Source organism: Suncus etruscus, chromosome 11 (genome assembly GCF_024139225.1).
Source record: "Suncus etruscus isolate mSunEtr1 chromosome 11, mSunEtr1.pri.cur, whole genome shotgun sequence".
In the NCBI taxonomy this organism is placed as follows: Eukaryota; Metazoa; Chordata; class Mammalia; order Eulipotyphla; family Soricidae; genus Suncus; species Suncus etruscus.
The window spans coordinates 28869601-28885881 of record NC_064858.1 but is presented as its reverse complement, the minus strand read 5'-3'; the positions used below and the strand labels follow the sequence as shown (position 1 = coordinate 28885881).

General features: G+C 42.3%; 1 protein-coding gene across 6 annotated transcripts in view; it reads left to right on the top strand.

Moving 5' to 3' along the window:
- PLEKHA5 (pleckstrin homology domain containing A5) overlaps window positions 1-16281 on the top strand; it is a 249854-nt gene that overhangs the window by 220698 nt on the left and 12875 nt on the right. For 5 of the 6 annotated variants that reach the window (XM_049783774.1, XM_049783771.1, XM_049783776.1 and 2 more), the window contains 5 exons: window positions 4558-4659; window positions 5515-5626; window positions 7770-7816; window positions 9224-9412; window positions 10815-10932. In XM_049783774.1, coding sequence (XP_049639731.1) covers window positions 4558-4659; window positions 5515-5626; window positions 7770-7816; window positions 9224-9412; window positions 10815-10932 — 568 coding nt within the window. The remainder of the gene's footprint in view (window positions 1-4557; window positions 4660-5514; window positions 5627-7769; window positions 7817-9223; window positions 9413-10814; window positions 10933-16281) is intronic. The other variant, XM_049783772.1, reaches the window with a different exon arrangement.

Here is a 16281-nt window from a genome sequence, read left to right as displayed (position 1 = left end):
TAAAGAAAATTCCGGGAGAACAATATGGAGTGCATCTAACTATTTGAATAAAAGAATAAAAGGCACCTCTGGACATCAGACCTTCAGACTGACACTTCTTGACTGCCTATGATCTAGTTCAATTGATAGGTGTCACATTAGGAGTCTGTTGGGATTACCAAATCTTAAGTGTTTTGTGTTTTTTTTTTAAATATATAAAATGAGTATGGTGAGTTTAAGTATCCAGTTTGATGTTACGCTGTGGTCAAGTCCCCACTCAATAGAAACGATTGCATGGGTCAGAGTGACAGAACAGCGGGTGGGCACTTACCTTTCATGTGGATGGATGGGCCAGGTTCATTTCCCAGCAACCCATATGTTCCCTTGAGCACTGCCAGACGTGGCTCCAAAACCAATGAATGAACTATTTCCCATTTTTGGGCCACACCTGGTGACACTCAAGGGTTACTCCTGCCTATGCACTCAGAAATTTCTCCTGACTTGGAGGACCCTGTGGGACACTGGGGGATCGAACCATGGTTCGTCCTAGGTCAGCACTTGCAAGGCAGACGCCCTATTGCTTGTGCCACCGATCTGGCCCCAATTTTTGTAATTCTTGTTTGTTTATTTTTTGTGGGTTTTGGGTCACACCCGGCAGTGCTCAGGGGTTACTCCTGGCTCCATGCTCAGAAATTGTTCCTGGCAGGCATGGGGACCATATGAGACGCTGGGATTCGAGTCGATGACCTTCTGCATGAAAGGCAAACACCTTACCTCCATGCTATCTCTCCGGCCCCAGTTTTTGTAATTCTTAAATGCCTTATATTTTTCATTCCATTTATATCCATCATGTCAGTTAAATTTCTTAATCATGGGGGCCACCGAGGTGCATGCACTAGCCAAGGAAGGACTGTGGTTCGATCCCCCAGCGTCCCATATGGTCCCCCAAGCCAGGGGCAATTTCTGAGCGCTTAGCCAGGAATAACCCCTGACATCAAATGGGTGTGGCCCGAAAAACCAAAAAAAAAATTTCTTAATCATGGAGCCAAAGAGATAGTATGGAAGTAGGGCGTATGCCTTGCATGCAGAAGGAAGATGGTTCGATTCCCAGCATCCCATATGGTCCCCCAAGCCTGCCAGGAGCAATTTCTGAGCGTAGAGCCAGAAATAATCCCTGAGCACTGCTGAGTGTGACCCAAAAACAAAATAAAACAAAAAAATTTCTTAATCATACCATAATGTGTAGATTTGGGAGGCGGGGGAGATTTTCTTTGAGCCACTTCCAGTTGTACTCAGGGCTTATTCCTGGCTGGCTCAAGGGACTGTGTGGGATGCCACAGATCAAATCCAGGCCAACCATGTGCAAGGCATGCATCTACTGTCCCACCTACCTGGGTTCAATCTCCAACATCCCATAAAGTCCCCCAAGCTCACCAGGAGTGATTCTTGAGCATATAGCCTAGAATAAGCTCTGAGCACTGATGGATATGACAAAAAAAGTGGGAGAGAAGAGAAAGGGGGATGGTCTGTTCTTTGGGGAAGGGGTCAAGGAACAGCAGTGCACTATGGCCCACACACAGCACAGAGTTAAAGCTCTAGGAAAATCAGGGACTGGATTCAGTTTACAGGAGAGCCAGAGCAAAGGAGGCCAAGGGTTGGTGGTGTATTGGTCGTACAAAGGAAAACTCAGTGCATAAAGCACCTCAGAACCCAAGAAATTATGTTTTCTTGCAAACTATTTTACAATTTGGAATCTGCTTTAGAACAGTGCAGAAGTGTACACTGTTCATTGGAACTGTTCTCTCTTCCTTTACTAAATGGGTTTAATGCCTTAAAAATTATCATTAAGAAGTGTCTACATTCCAAGATTAATAACTTTATCCCTGGTAGAAAATTTGTTTTAAATGTTTTAATAGTGGACCAGAGTGATAGCACAGAGGTAGGGAACTTGCCTTGCATGCAGACAACCCAGAACAGACCCCAGTTTGATCCCCCACATTCCATATGGTCCCCTGAGCCTGCCACAAGTAATTTCTGAGCACAGAGCCAGAAGTAACCAGTAAGCACTGCCAGGTATGGCCCCCCAAGGGAAAAAAATGCTTTAATAGAAATAGTCATCATTGGGGCCAAAGAGATAGCACAGAGGTAGAGCATTTGCCTTACATACAGTCAATTCAGGACGGACAGTAGTTCGAATCCCAGCATCCCATATGATTCCCCATGCCTGCCAGGAGTAGTTTCTAAACACAGAGCCAAGAGTAACCCCTCCAAAAAAAAAGAGGGAGGGAAGGAGGGAGGGAAGGAGGGAAGGAGGGAAGCAGGGAAGGAGGGAGGGAGGGAGAGAGGGAAGGATGGAAGAAGGAAGGAAGGAAGGAAGGAAGGAAGGAAGGAAGGAAGGAAGGAAGGAAGGAAGGAAGGAAGGAAGGAAGGAAGGAAGGAAGGAAGGAAGGAAGGAAGGAAGGAAGGAAGGAAGGAAGGAAGGAAGAAGGAAGGAAGGAAGGAGTCATTTTTGGGGTTGGAGTAAGAATACAGTGGGCAGGGCACCTGCCTTACATGCAGTTGACCCATGTTTGATCTTAGCCATCTTACATGGTCCTCTGAACACCACCAGCAGTAATTCTTAAGCACAAAGGCCAGGAATTTTTTAGCACAAAGCTCTGAGCATCACAAGGTATGGCCCAAAAACAACAACAAATTATGGTTGGGGCAGACTGATATTACAGCTGGTAGGGCTCTTGTCTTGAATGCAGCTAACCTGGGTTCCTCCCCACACTCTCTATATGATTCCTCTGAATTTGCCAGAAGTATTTTCTGAGTGTAGTGTGAGGAATAAGCCAAGAACACAGCTGGTTATGGTGCCAACACAAAACAAAAAATATAAAGAAAACAGGCAAGAAGAAAATCGTGTTTGAGCATCTCATTTTCTGATTTCTTTACAATCACTCTTCTTGTTTCTTTTTACTTGCCTTTGGCACTATTTCAGAGGTCTTACAGATTTCCTCTCTGTTCTTCTAAGATATGTCTTTCTCCAAAGAATATAAAGTGTGCCTTTTCTAAGCTGACTTATATTTTTTAGCTTAAGGCCACAAGTGTTAGCATGTATATATTTGGCATATGGTTGGCACTTGATAGAAGTTAACTAAACTCAAAGTTTGAAATGCATTTATGCCCTCAGGATTCTTTTCTTTTGTGGGGGGTGGGGGGGAGCAATACCGTATAGCACTCAGGAGTTACTACTGGCTCCGCACTTAGATATAGCTCCTGGAAGGCTTGGGGGACCATATGGGATGCCGAGATTCAACCCACCGTCCTTCTGCATGCAAGGCAAACACCTTACCTCCATGCTATCTCTCTGGCCCTTATATGTTACCATCTTAGTTTTGCAAACTCATCTGAGAAAAAGTGAGCCTGAGAAAAACTAGGTTCAAAGATTTGGGGATGATGCTTGATATTTGATTTAAAACAGTCCAGGTGTGGGCAAAGGGGATAAAGGATGAAAAAGTCAGTACAAAGTTAATAAGATGTGTTGTCTATACCACAGGAGTACTGAGATAAAATAGTGCATAGATGCACTTCTAACTTGTAGAATATTCATGGGTGACCTGTAAGCTCTGTGAAACATCTGAAGTGCTCTCCCAGCTTGTACAAGAGTCCTCAATGTTCGTTCTAGCATGCCTGAAATAGAATAATAGAAAGAGATAATGTTTGAGGTACTGTAGACTCTTTCTGTATTCAATAGGTGACAGGGAGAGAGGGAAAAAAAAAGATGAAAAGGTTTCTGTGATTTGAGAGTTTGAGTGGTTTATTTTCACCCAGAAGGAGAAAGTGTAGGTGAGTGTCACCTGTATTGAGAACTATGAATAAGATTTATTCACTTGTTTATTAAATGAATTAGGTTTATTACATTACTTACAATAATTGGGGGGGGTGATTTTGGGGGCCACACCCAGAGGTGCTCAGGTTTTACTCCTGACTCTGTGCTCAGAAATCACTCCTGGCAATGGGCCGGAGTGGTGGTACAGTGGTAAGGTGTTTGCCTTGCACGTGGCTAACCTAGGATGGGATCTGTGGTTCGATCCCCCAGCATCTCATATGGTTCCCCAAGCCATGAGCGATTTCTGAGCACATATCCAGAAATAACTCCTGAGTGTCACAGGGTGTAGCCCAAACCACCCCCACTCCCCAAAAAAATCACTCCTGGCAGGCTCAGGAGACCATGTGGGATGCCAGAGATAAACCCAGGTCGGTTTCAGGTTGGCAGCATGAAAGGCAAGCGCCCAATTGCTGCGTGTTATCTCTCCAGTCCCCTACAATAAATTTATTTTAAGTAAAATCTGTTCAGGCTGTTAATGACAAAAGTCATCTATTTCATGTTTTTTCTTTTTTGAAAAATTGGTAATCAGGGCAGGTAAGACAATGACGCAAAGAGCGAATTAAGATCATTGTTTTTTGATTTTGTTTTTTCAAAATGAAACATGTGATTTGCTCACATCTAGGACATGATAAAACTTGCAGAGATAAGAATCAGAATGCTCCATTTTTTCCCCCTTAAAAATGATGAAAACTCTTTGACTTTAGGAGCTAGAACGAGCATGGAGAGAATATGATAAGTTGGAATACGATGTGACCATCACCAGGAACCAGATGCAAGAGCAACTCGACCGCCTTGGCGAAGTTCAGGTACACATACATGCGTGACGTGGTTCTCTCCAGCCTGCCTTGTGGTTTACCATATAGGCTCCCTGAGACTCACGTGGGTTTGACGTACTTCAGTGATGACATCTTATCATCTCAGAGTAACCTGTGTCTGTGTGCAAAGGACACTGTGTTGGGTCCATGGTGGGAGCTGTGGAGTCTTGCCTATTTTCTTCCTGTTTTACTTGATTTGAGTTACATGGATTAAGGCTTTAATTAAATAATGGCCTTATATTTTTATAAGATTTATTCTAATCCACTGTACTATCTCTTCAGACCCTTTATTTAAATTCTTTAATTATTTTTATTTGTTTATTTGGGCAGTCATACCTGGTAATTCCTCCTTCTGAAGATCATACAGAAAGCAAATATCAATGTATTGAGGTGATGTGTGAAAGTTCCCTCAAATGTGAAAAATCTCATTCATATTACTTACTGGTTCCCAGATTTATCTTATCATTTCCACTGAATTGACAAAATTAAGAGCAACATAGATCATACTAGTATCCTCAAAACTGAATCTACTCTAATCCCCACTTTTTGTTTTGTTTTGTTTTCTTTTCTTTTCTTTTCTTTTCTTTTGATTTGTTTTGTTTTTGGGTCACACCAGCCGTGCTCAGGGGTTACTCCTGGGTCTATGCTCAGAAGTCGCTCCTGGCAGGCTCAGGGGACCATATGGGATGCCAGGATTTGAACCACCGACCTTCTGCATGCAAGGCAAATGCTTTACCTCCATGCTATCTCTCTGGCCCCTAATCCCCACTTTTTAATATGTAATTAACCAGATGTATGTTGGTTCTTTATTAACATGTATGGAATGTGTCCACTTTTTACTGGCAGACTGAATCGGCAGGAATTCATCGTGCACAGATTCAAAAAGAACTTTGGAGAATTCAAGATGTCGTGGAAGGACTGAGTAAACATAAACAGCAAAGAGGTATTTCAGAACTAGGTGAATCAACTTTGTTTGTACCATGTTTGTGCTCTGGAGTAACTGACTGTAGGGTTATATCTGAAATGACACAGAACTGGGGGTCTTTTCTTTTTTGTTTGTTTGTTTCCATAGCTTTTTATATTAACAAGTTGACATTTTTCTCTGTAACACTGAATCAGTATTGAAAGGTATGAAACAAAGTTCTCGGGCTGGGCAATGGCAGAAGACATCCTTTTTTTTTTGTTTTTTTTCTTTGTTTGTTTGGGTTTTTTTTGGTTTTTGGGTCACACCCGGCAGTGCTCAGGGGTTACTCCTGGCTGTCTGCTCAGAAATAGCTCCTGGCAGGCACGGGGGATCATATGGGACACCGGGATTCTAACCAACCACCTTTGGTCCTGGATCGGCTGCTTGCAAGGCAAACGCCACTGTGCTATCTGTCCAGGCCCAGAAGACATCCTTTATCCTATGACATCCTAAGCTCCATCCCCAACTAAACACCTTACACACACAAAAGTAAAAACTAAAAACACCAAAAAATTTTATGTGTGTTTGTAAGCACAGTAAGCATATGTGGCTTACCCTATGCTGTCAGGATGCCTTCTTTCAGGGAGCAGTAAGTGCCCTCCGGAATAGGGCCAGTGGCACTCACTCTGGGGAGCACAGTCTCCTAAAGTGATATTATTTGAGGTTTTTTGTTTTTTTTGGTAAATATTTTTTTTATTGTGGGTTTTTTTTTGGTAAATATTTATTTTTTTATTGTGAATTATTTGGGTTTTGTTTGTTTGTTTGTTTTTGGTTTTTGGGCCACACCCAGTGGTGCTCAAGGGTTACTCCTGGCTGTCTGCTCAGAAATAGCTCCTGGCAGGCACTGGGGACCATATGGGACACCGGGATTCGAACCAACCACCTTAGATCCTGGATCGGCTGCTTGCAAGGCAAACACCGCTGTGCTATCTCTCCGGGCCCTAAAGTAATATTATTAAATCATAATTCTACCAACAAAATTTGAGAAAAAAATTTCCTTATCCTATGTTACTTGATTTGTGTATCTGAATATAATTGATTTTAAATTCTGAAAATATTAACAAATGTATTAATAAGTCAGGGATCAAAAAAGTTGGGTTTTGTTTCAAGTAAGTGGAATGAAGTACTAAGAGATAGTACAGCAAGTAGAGTGCCTTCCTTGCACACAGCTGACTCGGACTCAGTCTCTGACATCTGGTATAACTCCTTGTGAGCACTTCCAGAAGTACCTCCTGAGTGCAGAACCAGGACTAAACCCTGAGCATTGTCAAGTGTAGCCCATAAGTCAATGATTTTCAAAAAGAGGAGGGTGAGGGGCCGGAGAGATAGCATAGAGGTAAGGCGTTTGACTTTCATGCAGAAGGACGGTGGTTCAAATCCTGGCATCCCATATGAACACCTGAGCACTGCCGGGTGTGACCCAAAAACCAAAAAAAAAAAAAAAAAAAAAAAGAGTGGAGTGAAATGAGCTGGGGGATACCTCAGTGGTAAAGCGTTTGAGACCCTGGGTTAATTCTGAGCATCATAGTTAATGAATGAAAACTTGAAAGTACAAAAACAAAATAAAATTACTCCTTTTTCTTGATAGATATTTTTATATTAGTTTATTTTTACTATAAATACTTAAGATTTAGGGGCCAGAGCGATAGCACAGTGGTAAGTGGTAGGTTGTTTGCTTTGCATGTGGCTGACCTGGGATGAACCCAGGTTCCATCCCCGGTATCCCATATGCCTTCTAAGCCTGCCAGGATTGATTTCTGAGTGCAGAGCCAGGAGTAACCCCTGAGCACATAAAGCGTGGATGAAAACCCCCCCAAAAAAAGATTTTAGGGGGCCAGAGTGGTATTACTGTGAGTAGAGTGTTTGTCTTGCAAGTGGCCCACCAGGGTTTGATTCTCTTAACATACCATGTAGTCATATATGACTATACCACTACCAGACATGATCCCTGAAAACAGAGCCTGAAGTAACCTCTGAGCATTACTGGTTGTGGATCACAATATAAATATATATTATACATATATATAGATATATATGTGCTTCTGATTTGACTTGTTTATTTGTTCATTATGATTTACAAATTATGATAACAGGGTTTTGGGCATTCAATATTCAACATTTTATATATTTTTGATAGGTATGATAGGATCAAAGTCTTTCTCAACAGTTAAGTACAAAACTGAGGTAAGTTTGGATTATTATTGTAATTTGTAAATTATTCTAATCTAAGTGGTTAAATGTAACTTAAAATTGACTTATGTTTCTCATAATAAAAAATGCTGACTATTTTTTAAAGTTACTGTTTTAGTCTTGAGATTTCTCAGATTCAGTAATTTGATGCTTCTAACAAGTGTGACTTTTTCTTCCCTCCTGCTCAAAACTTTGAATTACTGCTTTTCATCTGTTGTTTAAGTTGTAATATTGTTATACTCTTTCTAATCTAAGTAATTTGCATATTATTGTTTCTTATATTTTAGAGTAATATGTAGATAAGTTGACTGTATCATGCTTGCCATAAAGATATTACAGCTACAAAGAGATACTGTCAACCTAATCAAAAGCATCTTAAATTCTGTATAATAGCTGATTAAAAAAATTTTTTTCAGGGCCAGAGTGATAGCACAGTGAGTAGGGTGTTTGCCTTGCACGCCTCTGACCCACTGACCCGAGCTCAGTCCCCAGCATCCCAGGAATGGTTTCTGAGTACAAAGCCAGGATTAAACCCTGAGCGCTGCCAGAAATGGCCCAAAAGCCTACATAAATAAATAAATGTTTTACGGACCCCGGTTTGATTCCTGGCATCCTATATGGTCTTCCAAGCCAAGAGTAACCCCTGAGTGTCGCTGGGTGTGACCCAGAAACCAAAAAAAAAAAGGAAGAAAGAAAAGAAGGGCCCGGAGAGATAGCACAGCGGCGTTTGCCTTGCAAGCAGCCGATCCAGGACCAAAGGTGGTTGGTTCGAATCCCGGTGTCCCATATGGTCCCCCGCGCCTGCCAGGAGCTATTTCTGAGCAGACAGCCAGGAGTGACCCCTGAGCACAGCCGGGTGTGGCCCCCCCCCCCAAAAAAAAAAGAAAAAAGAAAATTGAAATTGTGGCATAAGATATTTTTAATTTATTTTTATTTTTAAAGTAAAGGACATTTCATAGAGCAACTGTTTTGATGTTGAGCTTTAGAATAAAACTAACGTGTGTTAAAAAAGTATTAGATACATCCATATTTGAAATTCAATTATTGGGGCTGGAGCAATAGAATTACAGATAGAGTATTTGCCTTGAATGCATCCAACACCAGTTCAGTTGGTATCCCATAAATCTTTGTGCCTGCCAGGAGTGAGCCCTGAGCACCACCAGGTGTGGCCCAGAAACAAGCCAAAATGTTTTTCTTTAAAAAAAAAAATGTTTAAATGAAATTCTATTATGATTGGCTCGTGCAAACATCTCAGTTTGGCTTTTTAAGAGGAGACTTTTGACTTGGCAGTATCCCTTTTATTATTATCTTAAAGTGAATGTAACTTGCCGTTGCAAAGAATTTAGACATCCTTCCTTCAATCTGCTTATCTAAATAAGGTGACTGTTCTACAATCTTTAGGAAGAGGAAGTAGTCCCACCTCGTCCTCCACTTCCTCGCTCCTATGACTTTACAGAGCAGCCTCCCATAGTCCCCCCTCTGCCCAGTGATAGCGGCTCCTTGCTCTGTTATAGCAGGGGTCCAGTGCATCTACCTGAGGAGAAGAAGACTCACCCAGTGCAAGGATATCCAAGAAATGGATCTCACTGTGTAAGTGGCTGCGAGGAGCCACGAAATCCCCAGCATTCCTGCCCTCTCCGTTTTAAATTTTCATTTACTTTCCATGAAGACTTTTTGTATTGTAACACCAGTTTAGTCCAATGTGTTTTGTTCTATTTTGTTGGTTTATTGAACACGTTGCCATTTGTGTTGTTCTTGTTTGCTTTTTTTACCATTCTCATTTCTTTCATAGCTTAGTCCTTTATTTCATACTTCTGGATTTTTAAATAAATAGCCTGAGTGTGCATGTGCATGATTGATATGGAACCATTTTTAAAATATGCCATTTCAGATTACTAGAAACAAAATTCTAGCTCTAAGTTAGAAAGCAGAGAATAAGGAAAGGATGAACTGGGAATTATAAAAGAGTTGATAGCAGATAGCCTGTGTTTGGGGCTTATGGTCATTGTCACAGAGAGCTATTACCCTTGGAAATTGAAAATAATGAACAGTTTGGAGTCAAGTTCATGTAAAGTGTAGTAAGCTGGGAGAAGAGACTGTCTTCAGGGTACTAGAGTACAGACCTTCATGTGTGACTTCCTACAACGTTTAAAAAAAAGTTCTAACAGATCTGTCCCTAGAAGACTAGTCTTCATTGTATTTATGGCTCTGTGGTAAGGGCATAATATGTAGTGTGGAGATTAAGCCTGGGTCAGCCAAATACAAAGCAAGTACCTTAGACCCTCCAGGTCCTTTGCCTTAATCTTTTTGGTTTGTTTTTTATTTTGGGGGTCACACCCAGCAGCGCTCAAGGATTACTCCTGGCCCTACACTCAGAAATCACTCCTGGCAGGCTCAGGGGATCATATGGGATGCCGGAATTCGAAATACCATCAGTCCTAGATTGGCCACATGCAAGGCAAACACCCTATCACTCCAGCCCCTTTTTATCTTAATTTTAAAACCATAATTTCATTTGTTAAAAGTCTCCCATTTTGGGACTTAGCAGGAGGCAAACCCCAGTACCCCATATGATCCTCTAAGTAGCCCATGAGCATCTCTGGGTATGCCCCAAAAATTAAAAAGTAAGAATTAAATATCTCTCATATTATAGTTTCTTATATTCTCTACTTGCAAAACAAATATTGTGTTGAAGCCAGGAGAACTGGCTTAGATGCTGAGTTTCTGTCTTCTGGCAATGTTTTTTCCCAAGTGCCCCTCCCCTGTGGAGCCACACGGGGGTGCTGGTAGACTTGAGAGCATTTGAAGGCCATTTTGTTCACGATTTTAGGGAAACACAAGGAGATAATTTTTTTCTAAAAGGAGGAGCAGTAGTAAGACAGAGAAGTATGGGAGCCATTGCTTTAGACTCAGGTAGACATCATATGAAACTAATGACAGATTTTGTTGTTGTTGTTATTTATTTTCTGCAATTACTTATCTTTGTTTCAAGGGTCCAGATTATAGACTCTACAAGAGTGAGCCAGAGTTAACAACAGTGGCAGAAGTTGATGAGTCTAATGGAGAAGAAAAGTCAGAACCTGTTTCAGAAATGGAAACGTCAGTTAAAGGTTAGCATTGAGGATATTTGATCTCCTGTGCTTTTTTAGATATTTTAGCAATAAATTTGTGTGTTGATCCTGTACATAAACAAATCCACAATCCATCTCTTACCCCATTGGGTTCTGATGAGTTTCTAAATATTGTCATGTATTAAAAAGATGAAATTTGGAGCCCGGAGAGATAGCACAGCGGTGTTTGCCTTGTAAGCAGCCGATCCAGGACCAAATGTGGTTGGTTCGAATCCCGGTGTCCCATATGGTCCCCTGTGCCTGCCAGGAGCTATTTCTGAGCAGACAGCCAGGTCCTGAGCACCACTAGGTGTGACCCAAAAAAAAAAAAAAAAAAAGATGAAATTTGGGGCCAGCAAGGTGGCGCTTAGAGGTAAGGCGTCTGACTTGCAAGCACTAGCCAAGGAAGGACCACGGTTCGATCCCCCGGCATCCCATACGGTCCCCCCCAAGCCAGGGGCAATTTCTGAGCCCTTAGCCAGGAGTAACCCCTGAGCACCAAATGGGTATGTCACAAAGAAGAAAAAAAAAGATGAAATGGGGGGCTGGAAAGATAGCATGGATATAAGGCATTTGCCTTTCATGCAAAAGGACGATGTTTCGAATCCTGGCATCCCATATGGTCCCCTGTGCCTGCCAGGGGCGATTTCTGAGCATAGAGCCAGGAGTAACCCCTGAGCACTGCCGGGTATGACCCAAACAACAACAACAACAACAAAAAAGATGAAATGGAAACAGGCTGGGAAGATGGAACAAAGTGTCAGTGTGCCTTCTTCACATGTGATAACTATAGTTTTGATGCCAGGTTGTGTAACCCAAAAGAAATAAACAGTAATATAACCAAAATCTCTATGCAGCATGACATCTCAGTCAACTGTATTTCTAGAATTTATCCTAGCTAGGATAAAGCCATTAGGGCCAGAGCAATAGTGCAGCAGGCAGGATGCTTACATTGCACACACCCCCACCTGAATGAAATACCGAACTCCCCACATGGTCCCCTGGGAACTCCAGGAGTGATCCTCTGAGTACAGAGCCAGGAGTAAGCACTAGCAAGTATCATCCAATGTGAACCAAAACCCAAAGGATGGGTGGGAAATAAGTTTATGCCAAACTTTTCTTTTTTGGGGGGAGGGGGGATTGGGGCCATACCCAGCAGCTCTCCAGAGCTACTCCTGCCTCTGCACTCAGAAATTACTCCTGGCAGGGGCCAGAGCAGTGGCGCAGCAGTAGGGCATTTGCATTACACACAGCTGACGTAGGACAGACCATGGTTTGATTCCCCCAGCGTCCCATACGGTCCCCCAAAGCCAGGAGCGATTTCTGAGTGCATAGCCAGTAGTAACCACTGAGCGTCACTGGGTGTGACCCAAAAACAAAAACAAACAAACAAAAAAAGAAATTACTCCTGGCAGGCTTGGGACCATATAGAATGCCAGGGATTGAACCTCATTCAGCTGCATGCAAGGCAAATGCCCTACCTGTTCCAACCCCTATTCCAAACTTTTCAAGAGCATTAAGAACCAAAGAGAGAGAACAAAAAAGTTGGATGAAAACCTCCAAGCTACAGAAAGAGATGCAATACCTAATTTCATTTAAAATATTGCAAAACTTGGATATATCTCAATGGTAAAGCTCTTGTGAGAACCAGTTCTAGCTCCAACAGTACAAAGAATCATAAAATGAAAATATATCATGCAAATTAGCTTTTTTTTTTTTTTTTGAAATGTATGGATTGCAGACTGTAGTAAGTATGTAGTTTTGAGCACTAACTCCTAGGCAAGCTAAACAAGGAGGAGGAGGGGCCGATTAGGGAAGATTGTGAAAAGCCCATTAAAGGTAATGGTGCTGCTTTCAACAAAGTGTTCATATGAATAGATCTTTGGTCTTTGCATTTACATATATGTTATGCTTGTTGCTTTGTATCTGTCCTATTTCATTAAAAAGGAAAGGGACCCATCTTTTTCACTTATCCTACCCTCACTTAAGATAGTAGGTGGTGGTGGAAATGTGGGGCGTGTGGAAGTTAATCAAGCGTCAGCGTATAGATTGTGGATGGAGGAACTGCGCGCAGAGGCCCCAGGCAGCCACCCACAGACACATCTTTGTTCTCTTTCTCCTTGGTGAATACAGAATACAGGGCCTGGCCTAAAACTCAGGGGCTACACAGCCCTGGAGCAGACACTCTATAAAAGAGTATATTCACATCGCAAATAAGCATATGAAAGGGGACTCCGTGTTTTTCCATCACAGGGAATGCCAATTAAACAGACAGACCAGAATGGTTAAAGTTAAGACCGCCATTACCTTTTTGAATTTTCGAAGGGTTTTTGGTGGTAGCTGAGTTGCTTAGCTTGGCTTGGCTTTTCCCAGAGATCCAGCGATTACGGTCTGAATGTATTTTTCCTCTCTTCTTTTCAAATTGTTTACCTGTTCCTCCTAGGAGCTAGCGGCTCCCCTGCAGACCAGTAGCAGACATCCTAGTTCTGGTGTTGACTTTTGTGTGACCGACCGCTTTAAGACTTTCCCCATTCAGAGATCTACATTTTATCACATTGTGGAAATGTCCATTTATTCTTAATTTTAGTGAGTAGCTCCTTTTATCATGAAAATACTGAATTTTAGTTGTTTCCACATTTCTGCTTGACAAATACATTGAGTCACATTTAACAGTTCTAGTGTTAAACTGCTGTTTGTATTCTTAACAAAGCATCATTTAGTTACTGCATGTTTTTCCTTGAGAGGTCTGCTCAATATTAAAGCATATTTTTGGTAAAATAATATACTTCATATTTTGATCGATTATCCATAAATAAGATTGAACTGTGTATGAGATCAGAGAGAGAACAAGGGGTAAAACTTTTTGCCTTGCATGCAGCTGATCTGGGTCCAATCTCCAACATCTGCATGGTCCTCCAAAAAACCTTGCAAAGTGAACTCTGAGTGTAGCTCCAGGAATGAGCCTGAGCACAGTCAGGTGTAGCCAAAAAAGAAAATTGACCTGTATTTTTGTTTTGTTAAAAATAAAATAAGGTGGGGCCAGAGAGATGGCATGGAGGTAAGGTGTTTGCCTTTCATGCGGAAGAATGGTGCTTCAAATCCCGGCATCCCATATGGTCCCCCGAGCCTGCTAGGAGCGATTTCTGAGCATAGAGCCAGAAGTAACCCCTGAGCACTGCCGGTGTGACCCAAAATCCAAAAATAAATAAATAGGGGCCGGGAAGGTGGCGCTAGAGATAAGGTGTCTGCCTTGTAAGCGCTACCAAGGAACGGACCGCGGTTCGATCCCCGGCATCCCATATGGTCCCCCCCAAGCCAGGGGCGATTTCTGAGCACATAGCCAGGAGTAACCCCTGAGCTGTCAAACGGGTGTGGCCCAAAAACCAAAAAAAAAATAAATAAATAAATAAATAAATAAATAAATAAATAAATAAATAAATAAATAAATAAAATAAGGCGATTAAGACGATTTACAGCCCCAGGTTTAGTCCCAGATACTTTATGGTCCCACAAAAATCATAGGTTATTGTAAGAGAAGCCTCAGGCTCCAAAACTTAAGACCTGGAGAGACATGGGTTATGAACCCCCCACACACACAAAAAAAGAACAAGTTTTAGTTCAGTGGATCTACCCACATCATTTTTCATAAATGGCACCTCAGCCCATCAGCACTTTTTCTTCTTGGCCACCCCCAGCAGTATTCAGGACTTGCTCCTGTTTCTGTACTCAAGGATAACTCCTGGTGGGGTTTGAGAGATTATATAGGGTGTTGGGGATTGAGACTGAATCAGCCATGTGCACAGCAAGCATTCTACCCCTTATACTACCACTCCAGCCCAAACACACAGCAACTGAAGTGTTAGTAGGTAGACTATTGAAAACATATAGGAAATAATAAAATTTTGATTTGCATAGTCTTTTATTCCTTTCTTGCTTCTCTTTTTTTTTATTATTCATTTATTTTATTTATTTTTTTTTGTGGTTTTTGGGTCACACCCGGCAGTGCTCAGGGGTTACTCCTGGCTCCATGCTCAGAAATTGCTCCTGGCAGGCACGGGGGACCATATGGGACGCTGGGATTCGAATCGATGACCTCTTGCATGAAAGGCAAACGCCTTACCTCCATGCTATCTCTCCAGCCCCATATTATTCATTTATTTTTTATGTCATCGAGCAGTGTGCTCAGGGGCTACTCTCCCAGCTCAGTGCTTAGAGGGGCTCTTGCATTGCCAGGAATCAAGTGGCCACCTGCATGCAAAGCATGTGTTCAGTGCATAGAGCTATCACTCTAGCCCAAAAGAATTATTTTTTTCTACTTAGTTAATATAAATGTAATTGAGTTCAAGCCAGAGTTATATAGCACAGCGAGGAAAGCACTTGTCTTACGCGTGGTCAACCTGGGTTTGATTTCCAGCATCTCATATGGTTCCCCCAATCACTGTCAGGAGTGATTACTGAGTGCAGAGCCAAGAGTAATCTCTAATTATGCTAAGTATGACCCAACTCCCCCCAACAAAGGAGGGGTGGGGGCTGGATCAGTAGTACAGCAAAGCACTTACATTGTATGTAGCCAACCCATTTGACCCTCGCCTTATGGTCCCTCAAGCATGCCAGAAGTGATTTCCGAGCCCAGATCCAGGACTAACTCCTGGGCATTGTCCAAAAATCAAACAAACAAACAAACAAAAAAAAGTGAGTCGAAGATAATTATTCTTCCCCCACCAAACTCATTCTCAAAGCCTGTGATTTTAAGGCCTGAGTGATAGCACAGTGGATAGGGCGTTTGCCTGCAAACAGCCAACCTGGATTTGATCTTCAACTTCCCACATGGTTCCCTGCGCCTGCCAGGAATATCTTCTGAGTGCAGAGCCAGGAGTAATTCCTGAGCCCTGCTAGGTATGGCCCATTTAAAAAAAAAAAAAAAATTGGGGCCAGAGCAATAGCACAGCAGTAGGGCGTTTGCCTTGTATGTGGCCAACCTGGACAGACCGGAGTTTGATCCCATATCCCCTGAGATTTTCAGGAGCAATTTCTGAGCACAGAACCAGGAGTAACCTCTGAGCACCTCCAGGTGTGGCTCAAAAAAAAAAAGATTAAAAAGCACATGATTTTGGGCCCGGAGAGATAGCACAGTGGCGTTTGCCTTGCAAGCAGCCGATCTAGGACCAAAGGTGGTTGGTTCGAATCCCGGTGTCCCATATGGTCCCCTGTGCCTGCCAGGAGCTATTTCTGAGCAGACAGCCAGGAGTAACCCCTGAGCACCGCCGGGGGTGACCCAAAAACCAAAACAAAAAAAAAGCACATGATTTTAGTAATGTTTCCTGTTGCTGGTATTCACAGTAGACAATA